The sequence below is a fragment of the Tachyglossus aculeatus genome, unplaced genomic scaffold (assembly GCF_015852505.1).
Source record: "Tachyglossus aculeatus isolate mTacAcu1 unplaced genomic scaffold, mTacAcu1.pri SUPER_34, whole genome shotgun sequence".
Classification (NCBI taxonomy): domain Eukaryota; kingdom Metazoa; phylum Chordata; class Mammalia; order Monotremata; family Tachyglossidae; genus Tachyglossus; species Tachyglossus aculeatus.
In genome coordinates, this window is record NW_024044839.1 from 4,251,634 (window position 1) to 4,268,099 (window position 16,466).

The following is a 16,466-nucleotide window of genomic DNA, read 5'->3' on the forward strand; positions in this document are numbered from 1 at the left end:
GTCTCAAGGCCGCTCCATCTGGGAAGACTGAACCAGTGGAAAGATCCTGGGCCGGGTAATCAGAAGACCTGGGTTCTAATCTTGGCTCGGCCAAAGGAGGAGGACCCCCAAATCCCCTGGTCAGCCTGTAGTCCGAGGCCCAGCCTCCCTTCATCCCAAATCTCCCCTAGACCTCCCCCGGTGCTGACCCTGGAACCAGAAACGCGTGCTGGGAATTGTCTCTCCCGCTCCGGAGTCCCAAGGCCGCTCCATCTGGGAAGACTGAACCAGTGGAAAGAACCCGGGCCTGGTAATCAGAAGACCTGGGTTCTAATCTTGGCTCGGCCACTAATCTGCTCTGTGACCTTGGGCAAGTTATTTCATGTCCCTGTACTTCAGTTACCTCATCTGTACAATGGGGATTAAGACTGTGAGCCCCATGTGGGGCAGGGACTGTGTCCAACCCAATCTGATTGTATCCACCCCAGCGCTTAGTATAGTGTCTGGCGCATAAATGCTCAACAAATAAATAATATTATTTTCATTGTTACTAACTACTGGGGCAGATACAAGTTAATCAGGTTGGACACAGTCCACGTCCCACATGGGGCTCACAGATGTAATCCCCATTTTACAGATGAGGTTGTTGAGGCACAGAGAAGTGAAAAGACTTGTCCAAATGATTAGGTAGCAGACGAGTGGCAAACTGGGATGAGAACCCAGGTTCTCTGACTTTCAGGCCTGTGCTCTTTCCCCTAGGGCACACTGTGTTCTCCCTCCTACTTAGACTGTGAGCTCCGTGTGGAACAGGGACTGTGTACAACACGATAAACTTGGATTTGTCCCAGTATTTAGAACAGTGCTTGACACATAGTAAGGGCTTAACAAATACCATTAAAAAAAAAATAGCGTCACCACTTATTCTCCTCTCGCTCCCTTTGGGGCTGAAGGTTGGTTGGAAAAGACGTGAGCTGGTAATTTTGGTCCTTATTCGCAAGGCAGCCCTAAACTAGAGGCATCAGTGGAAAAATTCCTAAGGAAGGGAGGTTGGAGAACCCCCTAGATCGAGCTGATAATCTCTAGCTCAATCCCGCAGGCTCCGGCAGACATTTTGGGAGAGACGATCGTGCCTTCATTTAGCTTAACAAAGCTCCGTGGTGTCGGTCCAATTCTATTTCTTTTTGTTTGTTTTTTTGGTATTTGTTATGTGCTTACAATGTGACAGGCACTGTACTAAGCGCTGGGGTAGATAGAAGCTAATGGGGTTGGGCACAGTCCCTGTCCCACATAATAACTGTATTTGTTAAGCACTTACTACGCACCAGGCACTGCTCTAAGCGCTGGGATAGATACGAGGTCATCAGGTTAGACACAGTCCCTGTCCCAAACAGGGCTCTCAGTTCTTCATCCCCATTTTACAGTTGAAGAAACCGAGGCCCAGAGAAGTGAGGTGACTGACCTAAGGTCACAGAGCAGGTGGTGGCGGAGCCAGGATTAGCACCCAGGTCCTTCTGATTCCTGGGCCCAGGCTCTATAGGGCTTAAAGTATCATTTTACAGACGAGGGAACTGAGGCACAGAGAAGTGACTCTCCTAAGGTCTCACAGCGGACAAGTAGCAGAGTCGGGATTTAGAACTCAGGTCCTTCTGACTCTCAGGCCTGGGCTCTATCCGCTAGGCCCCACTGCTTCTTACCCAGCTCTGCACTTAACCTGTCTGGGCCTCAGTTTCCTCATCTGTTCACACGCTATAAGTGGGCTCACAACGATGTTCCCCCAAACTTGGCAGAGAGGAGGCGAATCCCCCTCCCCAGAGACGCCACTGACCCGCTCTATTTCTCACTGGCCTCAGTTCCCTCATCTGTAAAACGGGGATGCTGACTGTGACTCTGTCCGACCGGATTAGCTTGGATTCATTCATTCGATCGTATTTATTGAGCGCTTACTGTGTGCAGAGCACTGTACTAAGCGCTGGGGAAGTACAAGTTGGCAACGTATAGAGACAGTCCCTACCCAACAGTGGGCTCACGGGGATCACAAGCCCCGTCACTCCTGACCTCACGGGGATAGCCAGATGAGGATGAGGTGAGCGAACGTGAGAACATTGTGGAAAATGTGAAGCGCTCTTACTCTCGAGGTTTGACTGCTCCTGCCCCATCCACCCGAGGGTCTTTTTCCCAAGACAGCAGAGACGGGGGGCTGGGAGGTTTCTGGATCCCTCATTCCTCCTCTTCCCCCCGACATCCCCTAATTCCGACCCCTCCGCGGCCTCTGGCTCGTTCTCTAAGTTCCCACTTCACTCCCCACCGCCTGCCAGGGGGAGAACCAGAGCCTAAGCGCTCTCCAATCTCACTCTTTTTAGAGTAGGAAATCGGATCCAACAGGACTGTCATTTTCTCCTTTCCAACGGCCCACTGAGTCCCTGGGAGGGGGCCGGGGGACATAGGGGAGGGTCGCCTCTGGTCGAGAACCCTGCCTCCAGTCTGTGGGACATCCTTGTGTCATCCCTGCGCAAGGACGACACGCAAATTCGTGAAGCGTTCCATATTTTTTGTACATATCTATTCTATTTATTTTGTTAGTATGTTTGGTTTTGTTCTCTGTCTCCCCCTTTTAGACTGTGAGCCCACTGTTGGGTAGGGACTGTCTCTATATGTTGCCAACTTGTACTTCCCAAGCGCTTACTACAGTGCTCTGCACACCCTAAGCGCTCAATAAATATGATTGATGATGATGATGTGGGGCCTTTGGGGAGAAGGTTGGGGGTGCTCATGATGAGAAGCAGCACGATCGAGTAGAGAAGAGCACAGGCCTGGGAATCAGAAGATCGTGGCTTCTAATCCTGGCTCTGCCACTCGTCTGCTGTGTGGCTTCGGGCACGTCGCTTCGCTTCTCTGGGCCTCGCTTCCCTCATCTGTAAAATGGGGATGAAGACTGGAAGCCCCATGTGGGACAGGGACTGTGTGCCTGGCACCAGTAAGCCCTTAAAAAACACCACTAGTACCCAGGAGGAAAATGAGGCAGCAAAGTAGAGTCCAGCTGGGTCTGAACCGACGTCTACTCGGGCCTTGGGGGGAGCGAGGATGAGGAGGAAGAAAACCCTGGAACGTGCCCTAAGCCCACGCCCAAAGCCACCACTCAGAGAGGCAGGGGAGGAGACCGGCAGAAGAGGGAGAGAGAAGGGAGGGGAATGCAAGACAGGCAATGTGTCTGTTTTATTGCTCGACTGGACTCTCCTCAGCGCTTAGTACAGTTCTCTGCACATAGTAAGCACTCAATAAATACGATTGAATGAATGAATGAATGAATAGTAAGCACTCAATAAACACAACTTATTGACTACCAACACACACACGCTATAAGTGGGCTCACAACAATGTTCCCCCAAACTTGGCAGAGGAGGCGAATCCCCCTCCCCAGAGACGCCACTGACCCGCTCTATTTCTCACTGGCCTCAGTTCCCTCATCTGTAAAACGGGGCTGCTGACTGTGACTAGCTTGGATTCATTCATTCAGTCGTATTTACTGAGCGCTTACTGTGTGCAGAGCACTGTACTAAGTGCTTGGGAAGTACAAGTCGGCAACATCTAGAGACGGTCCCTACCCAACAACAGGCTCACAGTCTAGAAAGGGGAGACAGATCTTAGCACAGTGCCTGGCGCGTAGTAAGTGTTTAACAAATCTATGAAAAAAGGAGCGGGGGGAGTCAGACACCTGCCGCTTGGTGCCGAGGGGTCGACACCCCCTCTCAGGCTCGGGGGGCGTGGGATTGGGCCCCCCTTCTAGCTTTAGTGATCGGGGAATGGGGGAGGGAGGGGGTCCCAGCTCCTGTAGCAGGACCGCAGCAGCAGCAAGCAATAAGCAGCGAGCGGGCTCCAGTGGATTTCACTCACATGCTTCTGAATCATTTGCAAAAAATGCATCCCCCCCCAATCCCGGGAGGAATGGTTCGGAACAGTGCGGCTTTGTGGAGGGAAATTCTCTGCACTGCACTTTATCCGCCAAGGCCCACTCTGGAAATCAGAGCTCCGGCCCGGAGCAGCGTAGGGGGGGACAGCGGGAGACGGAGGTGAAAGGGAGGGGACAAGGAAGGGCCCCCCCAACTCTGAAACAGTAATGAGTGGCTGCATGTTTTAATGGATGGAGCACGGCCCGGGAAGTCAGGAGGACTTGGGTTCTAATCACGGCTCTGCCGCTTGTCTGCTGTATGTGCCCTATCCATTAGGCCATACTGCTTCTCTGTCGTTGTGTTGAAAAGGAGCTTCCTCCGATTGCCAAGACAGGGAAGGGCTGGTTCCTGGAAAGGCGGGTTTCTGGGAAAACCCTGAGGATCAGCGTGGCCTAGTGGAAAGAGGCTGGGCCCGGGAGTCAGAGGACCTGGGTTCTAATCCCGGCCCTGCCGCTTGTCTTCTGTGTGACCTCGGGCAAGTCACTTTACTTCTGTGGGACTCAGTTCCCTCATCTGCAAAATGCAGATTCCACAATCCCTGTTCTCCCTCCTACTTAGACTGTGAGCCCCATATGGGAGCTGATTAGTTGGTGTCTACCCCAGCATTTAGGAAGAGAATCAATCAATCGTATTTATTGAGCGCTTACTGTGTGCAGAGCACTGTACTAAGCGCTTGGGAAGTACAAGTTGGAGCAGTGTGGTCTAGTGGATAGAGCCTGGGCATGGGAGTTAGAAGGACCTGGGTTCTAATCCTAGCTCCAGCCCCTGCCTGCTGTTCATTCACCCACTCAACTGTATTTATCTGATTATCTTGTACCTCCCATGGTGCTTAGTACAGTACCTGGCACATAGTAAGTGCTTAATGAATACCATAAAAAAAAAATTTGAAATAAATCCAAGGCTGGAGACGGCGGCCTTGCTCGTGGCCCAGTCAGCTGCCCCGCATCTTGTCCCCGCCCTCCCCGCCAGTCTAGGGCTGCTCTCATCATCATCAATCGTATTTATTGAGCGCTTACTATGTGCAGAGCACTGTACTAAGCACTTGGGAAGTACAAATTGGCAACATATAGAGATAGTCCCTACCCAACAGTGGGCTCACAGCCCGTCCCTGCCCTCCCTGCCCAGGCCACGGCCCGGTCAACCCCCGGGGAAGCGGCATCCAGTGGCGATTTATTTATATTTATTTAAATAGAGTATTTATTACTCTATTTATTTATTTATTTTACTTGTACATATCTATTCTATTTATTTTATTTTGTTAGTATGTTTGGTTTTGTCTCCCCCTTTTAGACTGCGAGCCCACTGTTGGGTAGGGACTGTCTCTATATGTTGCCAATTTGTACTTCCCAAGCGCTTAGTACAGTGCTCTGCACACAGTAAGCGCTCAATAAATACAATTGATGATGATGATGATGACCTCAGAGCAGCTCCACAAGAAGGAGCCCCCAGGGCCCTGGAGGGATGGAGTCTGGGGCCGCGGGACACTGAGGACCTTGGACATTGTGGTGTTGGACACTGAGGATGCCGGACACTGAGGACAAGCACTTAGTACAGTGCTCTGCACACAGTAAGCGCTCAATAAATACGATTGATTGATTGATTGATTGACACCAGATACTGTGGCCATTCACATCTCCGACCACTCTTGCCTCCACTCCGGAATCAGATCTCAGCATACGCACACACACACAAACACACACACATACCCAGTCCAGCCAAGGGGCAGCCAGGACACTGGGCAGTTAAATCGTTATACTGTACTCTCCCAAGCGCTTATTACAGTACTCTGCACACAGTAAGCACTCAATAAATATGCTTAATTGATTGATTCCAGCCCCCAATGTTCTTGGGCTTGTTTAGACTGAAGGGGCAGGAGGCCTGGGTTCCGGTCCCGCCCTGCTGGGTGACCTTGGGCAAGTCCCTCCTCCTCTCTGGGCCTCAGTTTCCTCTTCTGTAAAATAGGGAGAAGATGGAAAGAGCCCGGGCTTTGGAGTCAGAGGTCATGGGTTCAAATCCCGGCTCCGCCAACTGTCAGCTGTGTGACTCCGGGCAAGTCACTTCATTTCTCTGGGCCTCAGTTACCTCATCTGTAAAATGGGGATAAAAACTGTGAGCCCCCACTTGGGAAACCCAATCACCTTTTCACCTCCCCAGTGCTTAGAACAGTGCTTTGCACATAGTAAACGCTTAACAAATACCATCATTATTATTATTATTATGTCTGCCCTCCCTCTTGGGTTGGGGACCCCCATGTGGGGCAGGAACTGTGCCTGAACTGATTATTCTGGGTCCTGTCCCAGCACTTTGCACATGGAAAGCACTTAACAAACATCGTAATAACTCTAATAATGTGAGGCACTTTGCATTCCCTAAGTACTGTGAGCTCACTGTGGGCAGGGAATGTGCCTGTTTGTTGTTATATTGTCCTCTCCCAAGTGCTTAGTACAGTGCTTTGCACCTAGTAAGTGCTCAATAAATCTGACTGAATGCGGTATTCGGTATGATTGAATGAGTTTGGAATACATCCCAACTTCAGCATTTACCTACCTGCTTTAAATGCTCTTACTTCCCCTTATCTGTAGTTATTTTTGTGACTGTGTTCCCCCCCTAGACTGTCAGCCCTTGAAGGCAGGGCTCTGCTCTAACAACTTTATTTTACTCTCCCAAGCGCTTAGTACAGTGCTCTTCACGGAAAAAGTGCTCAATAAATGTGATTGATTGATTGATTGATTCCATGGTGCCAATTCAAAGAGACCAATGGAACAGCGCCCCCTGTCCCCCCACCAGGTATTTCACCTAGATTAGAGATAATAATAATAATAATAATAATAATAATAATAATAATAATGGCATTTATTAAGTGCTATGTGCAAAGCACTGTTCTAAGCGCTGGGGAGGTTACACAGTAATCAGGTTGTCCCACTGGGGGCTCACAGTCTTAATCCCCATTTTACAGATGAGGTCACCGAAGCCCAGAGAAGTGAAGTGACTTGCCCAAAGTCACACAGCTGACAATTGGTGGCACCGGGATTTGAATCCAAAGCCCGGGCTCTTGCCACTGAGCCACGCTGCTTCTCCTAGAAGCAGATGGAAAGAGCCCAGCCTGGGAGTCAAAGGACCTGGGTTCGAATCCCAGCTCATTCAATCGTATTTATTGAGCGCTTACTGTGTGCAGAGCACTGTACTAAGCGCTTGGAAAGTACAATACAGCAATAAAAAGAGATAATCCCTGTCCACAACGAGCTCACCATCTAGAGGGGGGAAGACAGATATCAATACAAGTAAACAGGCATCAATATAAATAAATAAAATAACAGATATAACACATAAGTGCTGTGGGGCGGGGGGGGGAAGAGTCAGGGTGATGCAGATGGGAGTGGGAGACTTAGGAAAAGTGGGGCTTAGTCTGGGAAGGCCTCTTGGAGGAGATGCGCATTCAGTAGGGCTTTGAAGGGGAAGAGAGTGATTGTCCGGTGGATTTGGGGGGGAGGCTTTCCAGGACTCAGGTAGGACGGGGGTCAGGGGTTGGCGGCAAGACAGGGGAGATGAAGGCACAGTGAGAAGGCAGAAGAGAGGAGGGTGTGGGCTGGGATGGAGAAGGAGAGATGGGAGGTGAGGTAGGAGGGGGCAAGGTGATGGAGAGCTTTAAAGTCAGTAGTGAGGAGCTTTTGTTTGATACAGAGGTGGATTTGAGCCCTCAACATTTCTGTAGGAAGATAATCCGGGCACAGCGTGAAGTATGGACTGGAGTGGGGAGAGGCAGGAGGTTGGGAGGTCAGAAAGGAGGCTGATGCAGTAATCTAGGTGGGATAGGATGAGTGACTGTACTAACGTGGTAACGGTTTGGATGGGGAGGAAAGGGTGGATCTTGGCGATGTTGTGAAGGTGAGACTGACAGGTATTGGTGACGGGTTGGATATGTGGATTGAATGAGAGAGCGGAGTTAAGGATGACACCAAGGTTATGGGCTCGTGAGCCGGGAAGGATGGTTGTACCTTCTATAGAGAAGGGAAAGTTCGGGAGAGGAGGGGGGATAAGGAGCTCTGTTTTGGACATGTTAAGTTTGAGGTGGCGGCAGGACATCCAAGTAGATGGCAGGACCAGGCGCTTAGTATAATGCTCTGCACATAATAAGTGCTCAGTAGGGACCTTTGATTGACCAAGCGTGTGAACAGAATGTGGTGGAGAGAATTAGGCGGGTTTTTGGGGTGGGCACGGGGAGCCAGAAACCGCGTAGCCCAGTGGCCTGGGCATCAGAAGGACCTGGGTTCTCATCCCAGCCCCGCCATTTGTCTGCTGTGTGACCTTGGGCAAGTCACTTCTCTTCTCTAGGCCTCAATTCCCTATCTGGAAAATGGGGATGAAGACCGTGAGCCCCATGTGGGACGAGGACTGTGTCCAACCTGATTAGCTTCTATCTACCCCAGCGCTTAGAACAGTGCTTGACACATAGTAAGTGCTTAACAAATACCACCATCATCAGAAGAAGAAGAAGCTCGGCCCCCCCCCGCAAAGAGAGGGAAGGGGCGAGAGGCACGGCCAGCGATGGGGGGAGTCGACTGGCAGCTGTGATTTCTCTGCTTGGCACTAAAATCATCCGCTACACAAGCCCAGCTGGTCTCGCCGTGGTCCCTCTGCCAGCGACGGTCCTTACGGAGTGCCAAACACATGCCAGGCGCCGTGCCAGGCGTGGGCATCAATGCAAGACGGTGGGATCTAAGATGGTGGGATCTAAGAAGGAGGAGGGGGATTTCTCCTCATGGGACGGGCGAGGAAACGGAGGAGGACCTGGGAGGTGAAGGGATTAGCCCAAGGTCAGACGACAGGCTGGGCTGGGGCAGAGCCGAGGCTCAAACTCACATCTCCTGATTCCCAGGATGGCAGTGAGCCGAAGAATGGGCAGGAGCAGACACCGGTACATCACCTTAGCCTCCCTGGCAAACAGCCCTACTAATGTTTCTGGGGAAGGGTGGACGCCTTAGGTTTCTCTACAGCAAAGAGACCCCCTGTTTTTGGGTTTTTTTTGAAGAGGGAAGGTGGGAGTGGTTACAGTATTTGTTAAACACTTACTATGTGCCAGGCACTGTAGAGATTCCTGTCTCTCCCCGCTCCAGTCCACACTTCACTCTGCTGCCCGGATCATTTTTCTACAAAAACGTTCAGTCCGTGTTTTCCCCTTCCTCAAGACCCTCCCGGAGTTGCCCATCCACCTCCGCGTCGAACAGAAACTCATCGCCATCAGCTTTAAGGCCTTCAATCAGCTCGCCTCCCTCTTACCTCACCTTGCTGCTCTCCTATTACAACCCAGCCCGCACGGTTGGCTCCTCTAATGCCAACCTACTCACTGTCCCTCGATCTGGCCTACGTCGCGCGCCAACCCCTCGCCCGCATCCGGCCTCTGGCCTGCAACGCCCTCCCTCTTCATATCCGACAGACAATGACTCTCCCAACTTCAAACCTCTTTGAAAGTCCAACTCCTCCAAGAGGCCTTCCCTGACCTAGCCCTCCTTTTCTCTTCTCCCTCTCTGACTCGCTCCCTTTATTCCTCCCCTCTCCCAGCCCCACAGCACTTATGATGATGATGATGGTATTTGTTAAGCGCTTACTATGTGCAAAGCACTGTTCTAAGCGCTGGATTACATCCATATCTGTTATTATATTTATCGATATTAACATCTGTCTCCCCCTCTAGACTGCAAGCTAGTTGTGGGCAGGGAATGTGTCTGTTCTATTGTTCTATCAGACTCTCCCAAGTATTTAGTAGAGCGCTCTGCACACAGTAATAATAATAATAGTAAACACTTAACAAATGCCATTATTATTATGTGCAAAGTCATCATCATCATCATCATCGATCGTATTTATTGAGCGCTTACTATGTGCAGAGCACTGTACTAAGCGCTTGGGAAGGACAAATTGGCAACATATAGAGACAGTCCCTACCCAACAGTGGGCTCACAGTCTAAAAGGGGGAGACAGAGAACAAAACCAAACATACTAACAAAATAAAATAGAATAGATATGTACAAGTAAAATAAATAAATAAATAAATAAATAAATAGAGTAATGAATATGTACAAACATAAGTCCTGTTCTAAGCGCTGGGTAAACACTCAGGAAATACGATTTACTGACTGACTGCCTATACCAAGCGTTGGGGTAGATAATTAATCAGGTTGGACACAGTAGACATAGCTGGGACTAGAACCCAGGACCTTATGAATCCCAGATCCGTGCTCTATCTACTAAGCCACACTGCCTCCAGTCTAACAGGTAAGAGGGTTACAGAGGGAGGGTTGTTCATCCCCTTGTCTCTGGTTCATCTTTTCTCCAAAACGTGGGGATCACAGAAAGCTGCCCACTATGCCATGGTTCTACTCCCAGTTCCGCCATATGACTGCCGTGTGACCTTGGGCAACTCATTTCACTGCTCTGGGCCTCAGTTACATCATCTGCAAAACGGGGATTAAGAGTGTGAGCCCCATGTGGGACAGGGACCGCGTCCAACCTGATTAACTTATTCCCACCCCAGCACTTGGAACAGTGCTTGGCACAGAGTTAGCCCTTAACAAGTACCACGATGATTTTATGGTTTTTTTAAACCCACTCCGCCATTTGCCTGGCGGGCGGCCTTGGTCGAGTCACTTCGCTGTGTGACCTTGGGCAACTCATTTCACTTCTCTGGGCCTCAGTTACATCATCTGCAGAACGGGGATTAAGAGTGTGAACCCCATGTGGGACAGGGACCGCGTCCAACCTGATTAACTTATTCCCACCCCAGCGCTTGGAACAGTGCTTGGCACAGAGTTAGCCCTTAACAAGTACCATGATGATTTTATGATTTTTTTAAACCCGCTCCGCCATTTGCCTGGTGGGCGAAATCGCTCCCGTGGAGAGATAAGCCGTCTCCGGTCACCCTGGCCATTCCCAACCTTCTCCTCCCTTAACGCCATTCCCGGCTCTCGTTGCTACGGAAGGAGATGCTTTGGAACCGTTGTGCGGACAGAGGGGATTTGTCCGTACAGGCCTGGCTTAGCACTAATCTGCCGAGAGTCAGAAGGACCTGGGCTCTTATCCCGGCTTCGCCCCTTGGCCTCTGTGTGATCTTGGGCAAATCACTTCCCTTCTCTGGGCCCCAGGTCCCTCATCGGCAGAATGGGGAGTCAATCCCCGTTCTCCCTCCTCCTTAGACCAGGGGACCTCATGATCTTGTCCCTACCCCATCGCTTAGTAATAATAATAATAATAATGGCATTTATTAAGCGCTTACTATGGGCAAAGCACTGTTCTACGCGCTGGGGAGGTTACAAAGTAATCAGGTTGTCCCACCCGGGGCTCACGGTCTTAATCCCCATTTTACAGATGAGGTAACTGAGGCACAGAGAAATGACTTGTCCAAAGTCACACAGCTGATAATTGGCAGAGCCAGGACTTGAACCCAAAGCCCGTGCTCTTTCCACTATTTATTTATTTAATTTAATTTATTTTGTTAGTATGTTCGGTTTTGTTCTCTGTCTCCCCTTTTTAGACTGTGAGCCCACTGTTGGGTAGGGACTGTCTCTATATGTTGCCAACTTGTACTTCGCAAGCGCGTAGTCCAGTGCTCTGCACACAGTAAGCGCTCAATAAATACGATTGATTGATTGATTGATTCACGCTGCTTCAAGTACAGTCCTAGGCACATAATAAGCACCTGACACAAACCCCAGTGATGATTATTATTACTAAATACTGGGGTCTAGACCCCCTGCAATCAGGGCCGATCCAGCCCCTCCCACCACGGGGCTCACAGCCTTAGTCGGGGGACATCAGGTGTTGAACCCCCATTAGTCCAGTGCTCTGCACACAGTAGGCACTCAATAAATACGATTGAGTGAATGAATGAATGAAGGCTTGGTGGGGGGCTCCCTCTTCAAGGGGTGAGGCCTCAGCTCAGGGAATATCTCCGAGCGCTTAGTCCAGTGCTCTGCACACACTAAACGCTCAATCAGTATGATTAAATAAATGAATGAATGAATGAATAACGGGGGCTCATCCATCTATGTATCTGTATCTACACACACACGTATATACTATATATGTGTATATATACATATATATATTGTGTGTGTGCATATGTATATATACACATATATATGTCTCCCCCTTTTAGACTGTGAGCCCACTGTCGGGTAGGGACTGTCTCTATATGTTGCCAACTTGTACTTCCCAAGCGCTGCACACAGTAAGCGCTCAATAAATACGACTGATTGATTGATTGATTAGACCGATGAAGAGACTGAGGCCCAGAGAACGGCAGTGACTTGTCCAAGGTCACCCAGCGGTGGAGCCGGGGTGAGAACCCAGGTCCTCTGGCTCCCTGCCTCTCTCCGCTAGGCCGCCCCGCTTCTCACCGCTTCCCTCCGTTCCCAGAGCCAAGTGCCCCCAACATTCCCGGGCTCCACGTGCTTCCTCCTGATCTAACTCAGACCCATGGTATGTGACTCAGCTGCTTTGCAGATGGCATCAAGAGGGGGGCTATAGACCCCCTTTAAGGGAGGAGGAAGAGGAGGAAGAATCAATCAATCAATAGTATAAATTGGGAGCTTACTCTGTGCAGGGCGCTGTACTGAGTGCTTGGGACGGTACACTGCAACAAAATTAGCAGACATGTTCCCTGCCCAGAATCAGTCGTATTTATTGAGCACTTACTGTGTGCAGAGCACTGTACTAAGCTCTTGGGAGAGTACAACAGAAATAGTAGACCTGTTCCATGCCCATAACGAATTTACAGACTGAGAAATAATAATTGTGATATTTGATAAGCACTTACAGTGGGAGCTCTCTTCCTCCCTTCAAGGCCCTACTGAGAGCTCACCTCCTCCGGGAGGCCTTCCCAGACTGAGCCCCTTCCTTCCTCTCCCCCTCGTCCCCCTCTCCATCCCCCCCATCTTACCTCCTTCCCTTCCCCACAGCACCTGTATATATGTATATATGTTCGTACATATTTATTACTCTGTTTATTGTACTTGTACATATCTATTCTATTTATTTTATTTTGTTAGTATGTTTGGTTTTGTTCTCTGTCTCCCCCTTTTAGACTGTGAGCCCACTGTTGGGTAGGGACTGTCTCTATGTGTTGCCAACTTGTACTTCCCAAGCGCTTAGTACAGTGCTCTGCACACAGTAAGCGCTCAATAAATACGATTGAATGAATGAATGAATCAGGTCCCACGTGGGGCTCACAGTCTAAGTAGGAGGAAGAACGGGGACTGAATCCCCATTTTACCGATGAGGAAACTGAGGCCCAGATACGTTAAGTGACTTGCCCAAAGTCACACAGTAGGCAAGTGGTGGAGCTGGGATTAAAATCCAGATTTTTGGACTCCCAGGCCTGGGCTCTTTCCACTAGGCCACGCTGCTTCTGGAAGAGTCGGGAATAGTCAACTGGTGTGGTGGGGACTGGAGAGGAGCCGGAAAGTTACTTGTGCTGGACTCTCCCAAGCGCTCAGTACAGCACTTGGTGCTCAGTAAGTGCTCAGCAAATACCACTGATGGATGAATTAGACTGCTCCACCTGTCTACACTGCCTCTTTCAGTCAAGGTGCCGAAAGTGGTCCCTGCTGCAGCCCCCTCCTCAAATCTGAGACGGAGGGATGCGCCTCCTGTCCCCCTCCTGCCCCTTTCCCTACAGAACCCTGAATTTATTATTATTATTCCTAACAATAATAATAATGGTATTTGTTAAGCACTTACTAGGTGTCGAGCACTGTTCTAAGCTAATCAGATTGGACACACTCCCTGTCCCATATGCGGCTCACAGTCCCCATTTTACAGATGAGGTAACTGAGGCACAGAGTAATTAAGGGACTCGATCAAGGTCACATAGCCGATAAGTGGCACAGCTGAGACCCCAGGTCCTTCTGACTCCAGGAATCTTCCTTTCTGTGAGTTTTCCTCGACTTGGGAGAAGCGGGGAGGGTCTTTGAAAGCCAGAAGAGAGTGAATGAAAAAGCCAAACCCAGGCCCTGTCCTCCTGAAAGCCCCCTCATCCCGGACTCTTTCAGCACCCCCATTCTTGGCAGGCTGGCGAGGAGCCCGGAGACAGAAGCCTGGGGAATTGTCTCCCCGAGAACGAGCTGATGGAATAATAACGGTGGCATTTGTTAAGTGCTTACTGTGGGCCAGGCACTGTACTGAGCGCCGAGGGGGAATGAAAGCAAATCGCGCTGGACAAAGTCCCTCTCCCACCCTGGCCAAGAAGTCTTCACCCCCACTTTTCAGATGAGGGAACTGAGGCCCAGAAAAGTGAAGTGACTTGCTCAAGGTCACCCAGCAGACGGGATGGGAACCCAGGTCCTCGTGACTCCGGGGGCCGGGTTCCAGCCCCTAGGCCAAAGCCTCCCGACCCCCCCACCCCCATGGCTAATCCCGGGTTTAAAGACCCACAGGGTTATTAATACCCAGTAAGTGGCAAGAAATCCAGCTGGTCAGCTCTTTTCTTTCCGGCCATCCCCCCCACGCCGTACCCGCTTCCTCCCAGGATGGGGGCTAGTGTGACCGCTAGCCTGGCTAGCTCAGCCCCCACAGGGGCCACCGTGGGAACGTCCGGCCAGGACCCAGGCCGCCCTCACCTCCCGTGTGCCCAGTGCCCAGTGAGGGGAGAGCTGGACTCCATCCTGCCCTCCTCCTCCTCCTCCTCTTCTTCCTCCTCCTCCTCCTCCTCCTCCTGCGGCTGCCAGGGAACCGCCCGGGGTCCCTGTCTCGCCCCCTCGGGTGTGTGTGGAGTGAACCCCTCAACCCTGGTCCCCCAGCCAGGCCCCGGCCAAGCCCCTGGCCCAGCCCAGGCCCCCCTCCCTGGCTCTGGAGCTCCAGAGAGGAATTTCAGAAGGAATTTTGAGGTTGAGGAAGGGAAAGGGGGTGGGGGAATTGGAAAGGGGCAGGGAGGGAGAGACAGAGGGACAGGGGGCGGGGGGGGGGGGAGAGATGGACAGACAGAGGGAGGGAGGGGCAGGGGGGCAGAGGGACAGAGAGGGTGACACAGGGCAGAGGGACGAGGGACCAGGGGACAGAGGGTTGGGGGACAGAGGGGAAATAAGGCAACGGGGGACAGAGGGAGGGACAAGGGGACAGAGCGTCGAAGAACCAGACAGTTGAGGGACAGAGGGACCAAGGGGTCGAGGGGGACCAGACAGAGAGGGGGGCAAGGGACAGAGGTACCTGGGGATCGAGGGACAGAGCGGGGACAAGGTGACACACGAGCAAGGGGACAGAAGGATGAGGGACCAGGGGGTCGAGGGGCAGAGGGGGACCAGACAGAGGGACGGGGTGGGGGGAGAGAGAGGGGGATAAGGGGACAAAGAGGGAGAGGGGGACAGAGGGACCAGGGGGTCGAGGGGCGGGGGGGCCGGACAGAGGGACAAGGGAGAAAGGGGGACAAGGGGACAGAGAGGGAGAGGGGAGCAGAGGAACGAGGGAGGGAAGAGGACAGAAGGGACCAGGGGGTCGAGGGGCAGAGGGGGACCAGACAGAGGGACAGAGGGAGAGGGGGACAGAGGGACCAGGGGGTCGAGGGACGGGGGGGGCAAGTGGGCAGAGGGAGGAAGGGGGACAGAGGGACCAGGGGCTCGAGGGGGACCGGACAGAGGGACAAGGGAAAAAGGGGAACAAGGGGACAGAGGAGGAGAGGGGGACAGAGGAACCAGGGGGTCGAGGGGCAGAGGGGGACCGGACAGAGAGACAAGGGAGAGAAGGGGACAGAGGGAAAGAGGGGGACAGAGGGACAGAGGGGGACGGGACAGAGGGGGACGGGACAGAGGGACAAGGGAGGGAAGGGGACAGAGGGACCAGGGGGTCGAGGGACGGGGGGGGCAAGGGGGCAGAGGGAGGAAGGGGGACAGAGGGGCCAGGGGGTCGAGGGTCAGCGGGGGATCAGACAGAGGGCCACAAGTGACGGGGGGGGGGGACGGCGAGGGGGGGCCAGGGAGGGAGGGGACCCTGAGAAAGTCCCAGGCGCCTGGAAGTTTGGGGCCCGGAGGGCCGGCGGGGGGGGGGGGGACCACCACAAGTGGGAGGTGACTAGGGGGGATGGGCGGGGGGGGTGTCCCTTTTTGGAGGGAGGCCGGTGCTTCCTTACCTACATCTGCGTTGCAAAAGGCGTGCTGCGGGTGGGCGGGGGAGCAGCTGCAGGCCCGGGCGGGGGCGGGCGCCCGGCCCAGGCCCAGCAGCAGCAGCAGCAGCAGCGGCAGCCGCGCCAGCGGGACCATCGCCGGGACCCAGCCGGGACCGCCCGCACCCCGGGAACCCCGGGACCCCCGGGACCCCCGGAGACGCCCGCGTCCGGCCGGAGGGAGGGAGGGAGGGGTGGACGGGAGGGAGGGACGGAGGGAGGGAGGGCGGAGGGACGGAGGGACGGACGGACGGAGGGATGGAGGGGAGGACGGACGGAGGGACGGCCGGAGGGATGGAGGGCCGGAGGGGGCGAGCACCGGGCGAGGGGGAGGAGGCACCGAGCAGCCGACCGGGGGCTCGCTCTTCCAGGGGCGCTGCCTGCCTGCCTGC

The 16,466-nt window shown here is 52.8% G+C and overlaps 1 protein-coding gene across 1 annotated transcript in view; it reads right to left on the bottom strand.

Moving 5' to 3' along the window:
- TIMP2 (TIMP metallopeptidase inhibitor 2) overlaps nt 1-16,173 on the bottom strand; it is a 35,917-nt gene extending 19,744 nt beyond the window's left edge. The window contains exon 1 of the mRNA XM_038741997.1: nt 16,042-16,173. Coding sequence (XP_038597925.1) covers nt 16,042-16,171 — 130 coding nt within the window. The 5' untranslated portion in view covers nt 16,172-16,173. The remainder of the gene's footprint in view (nt 1-16,041) is intronic.
- Nucleotides 16,174-16,466: the final 293 nt, after the last annotated feature.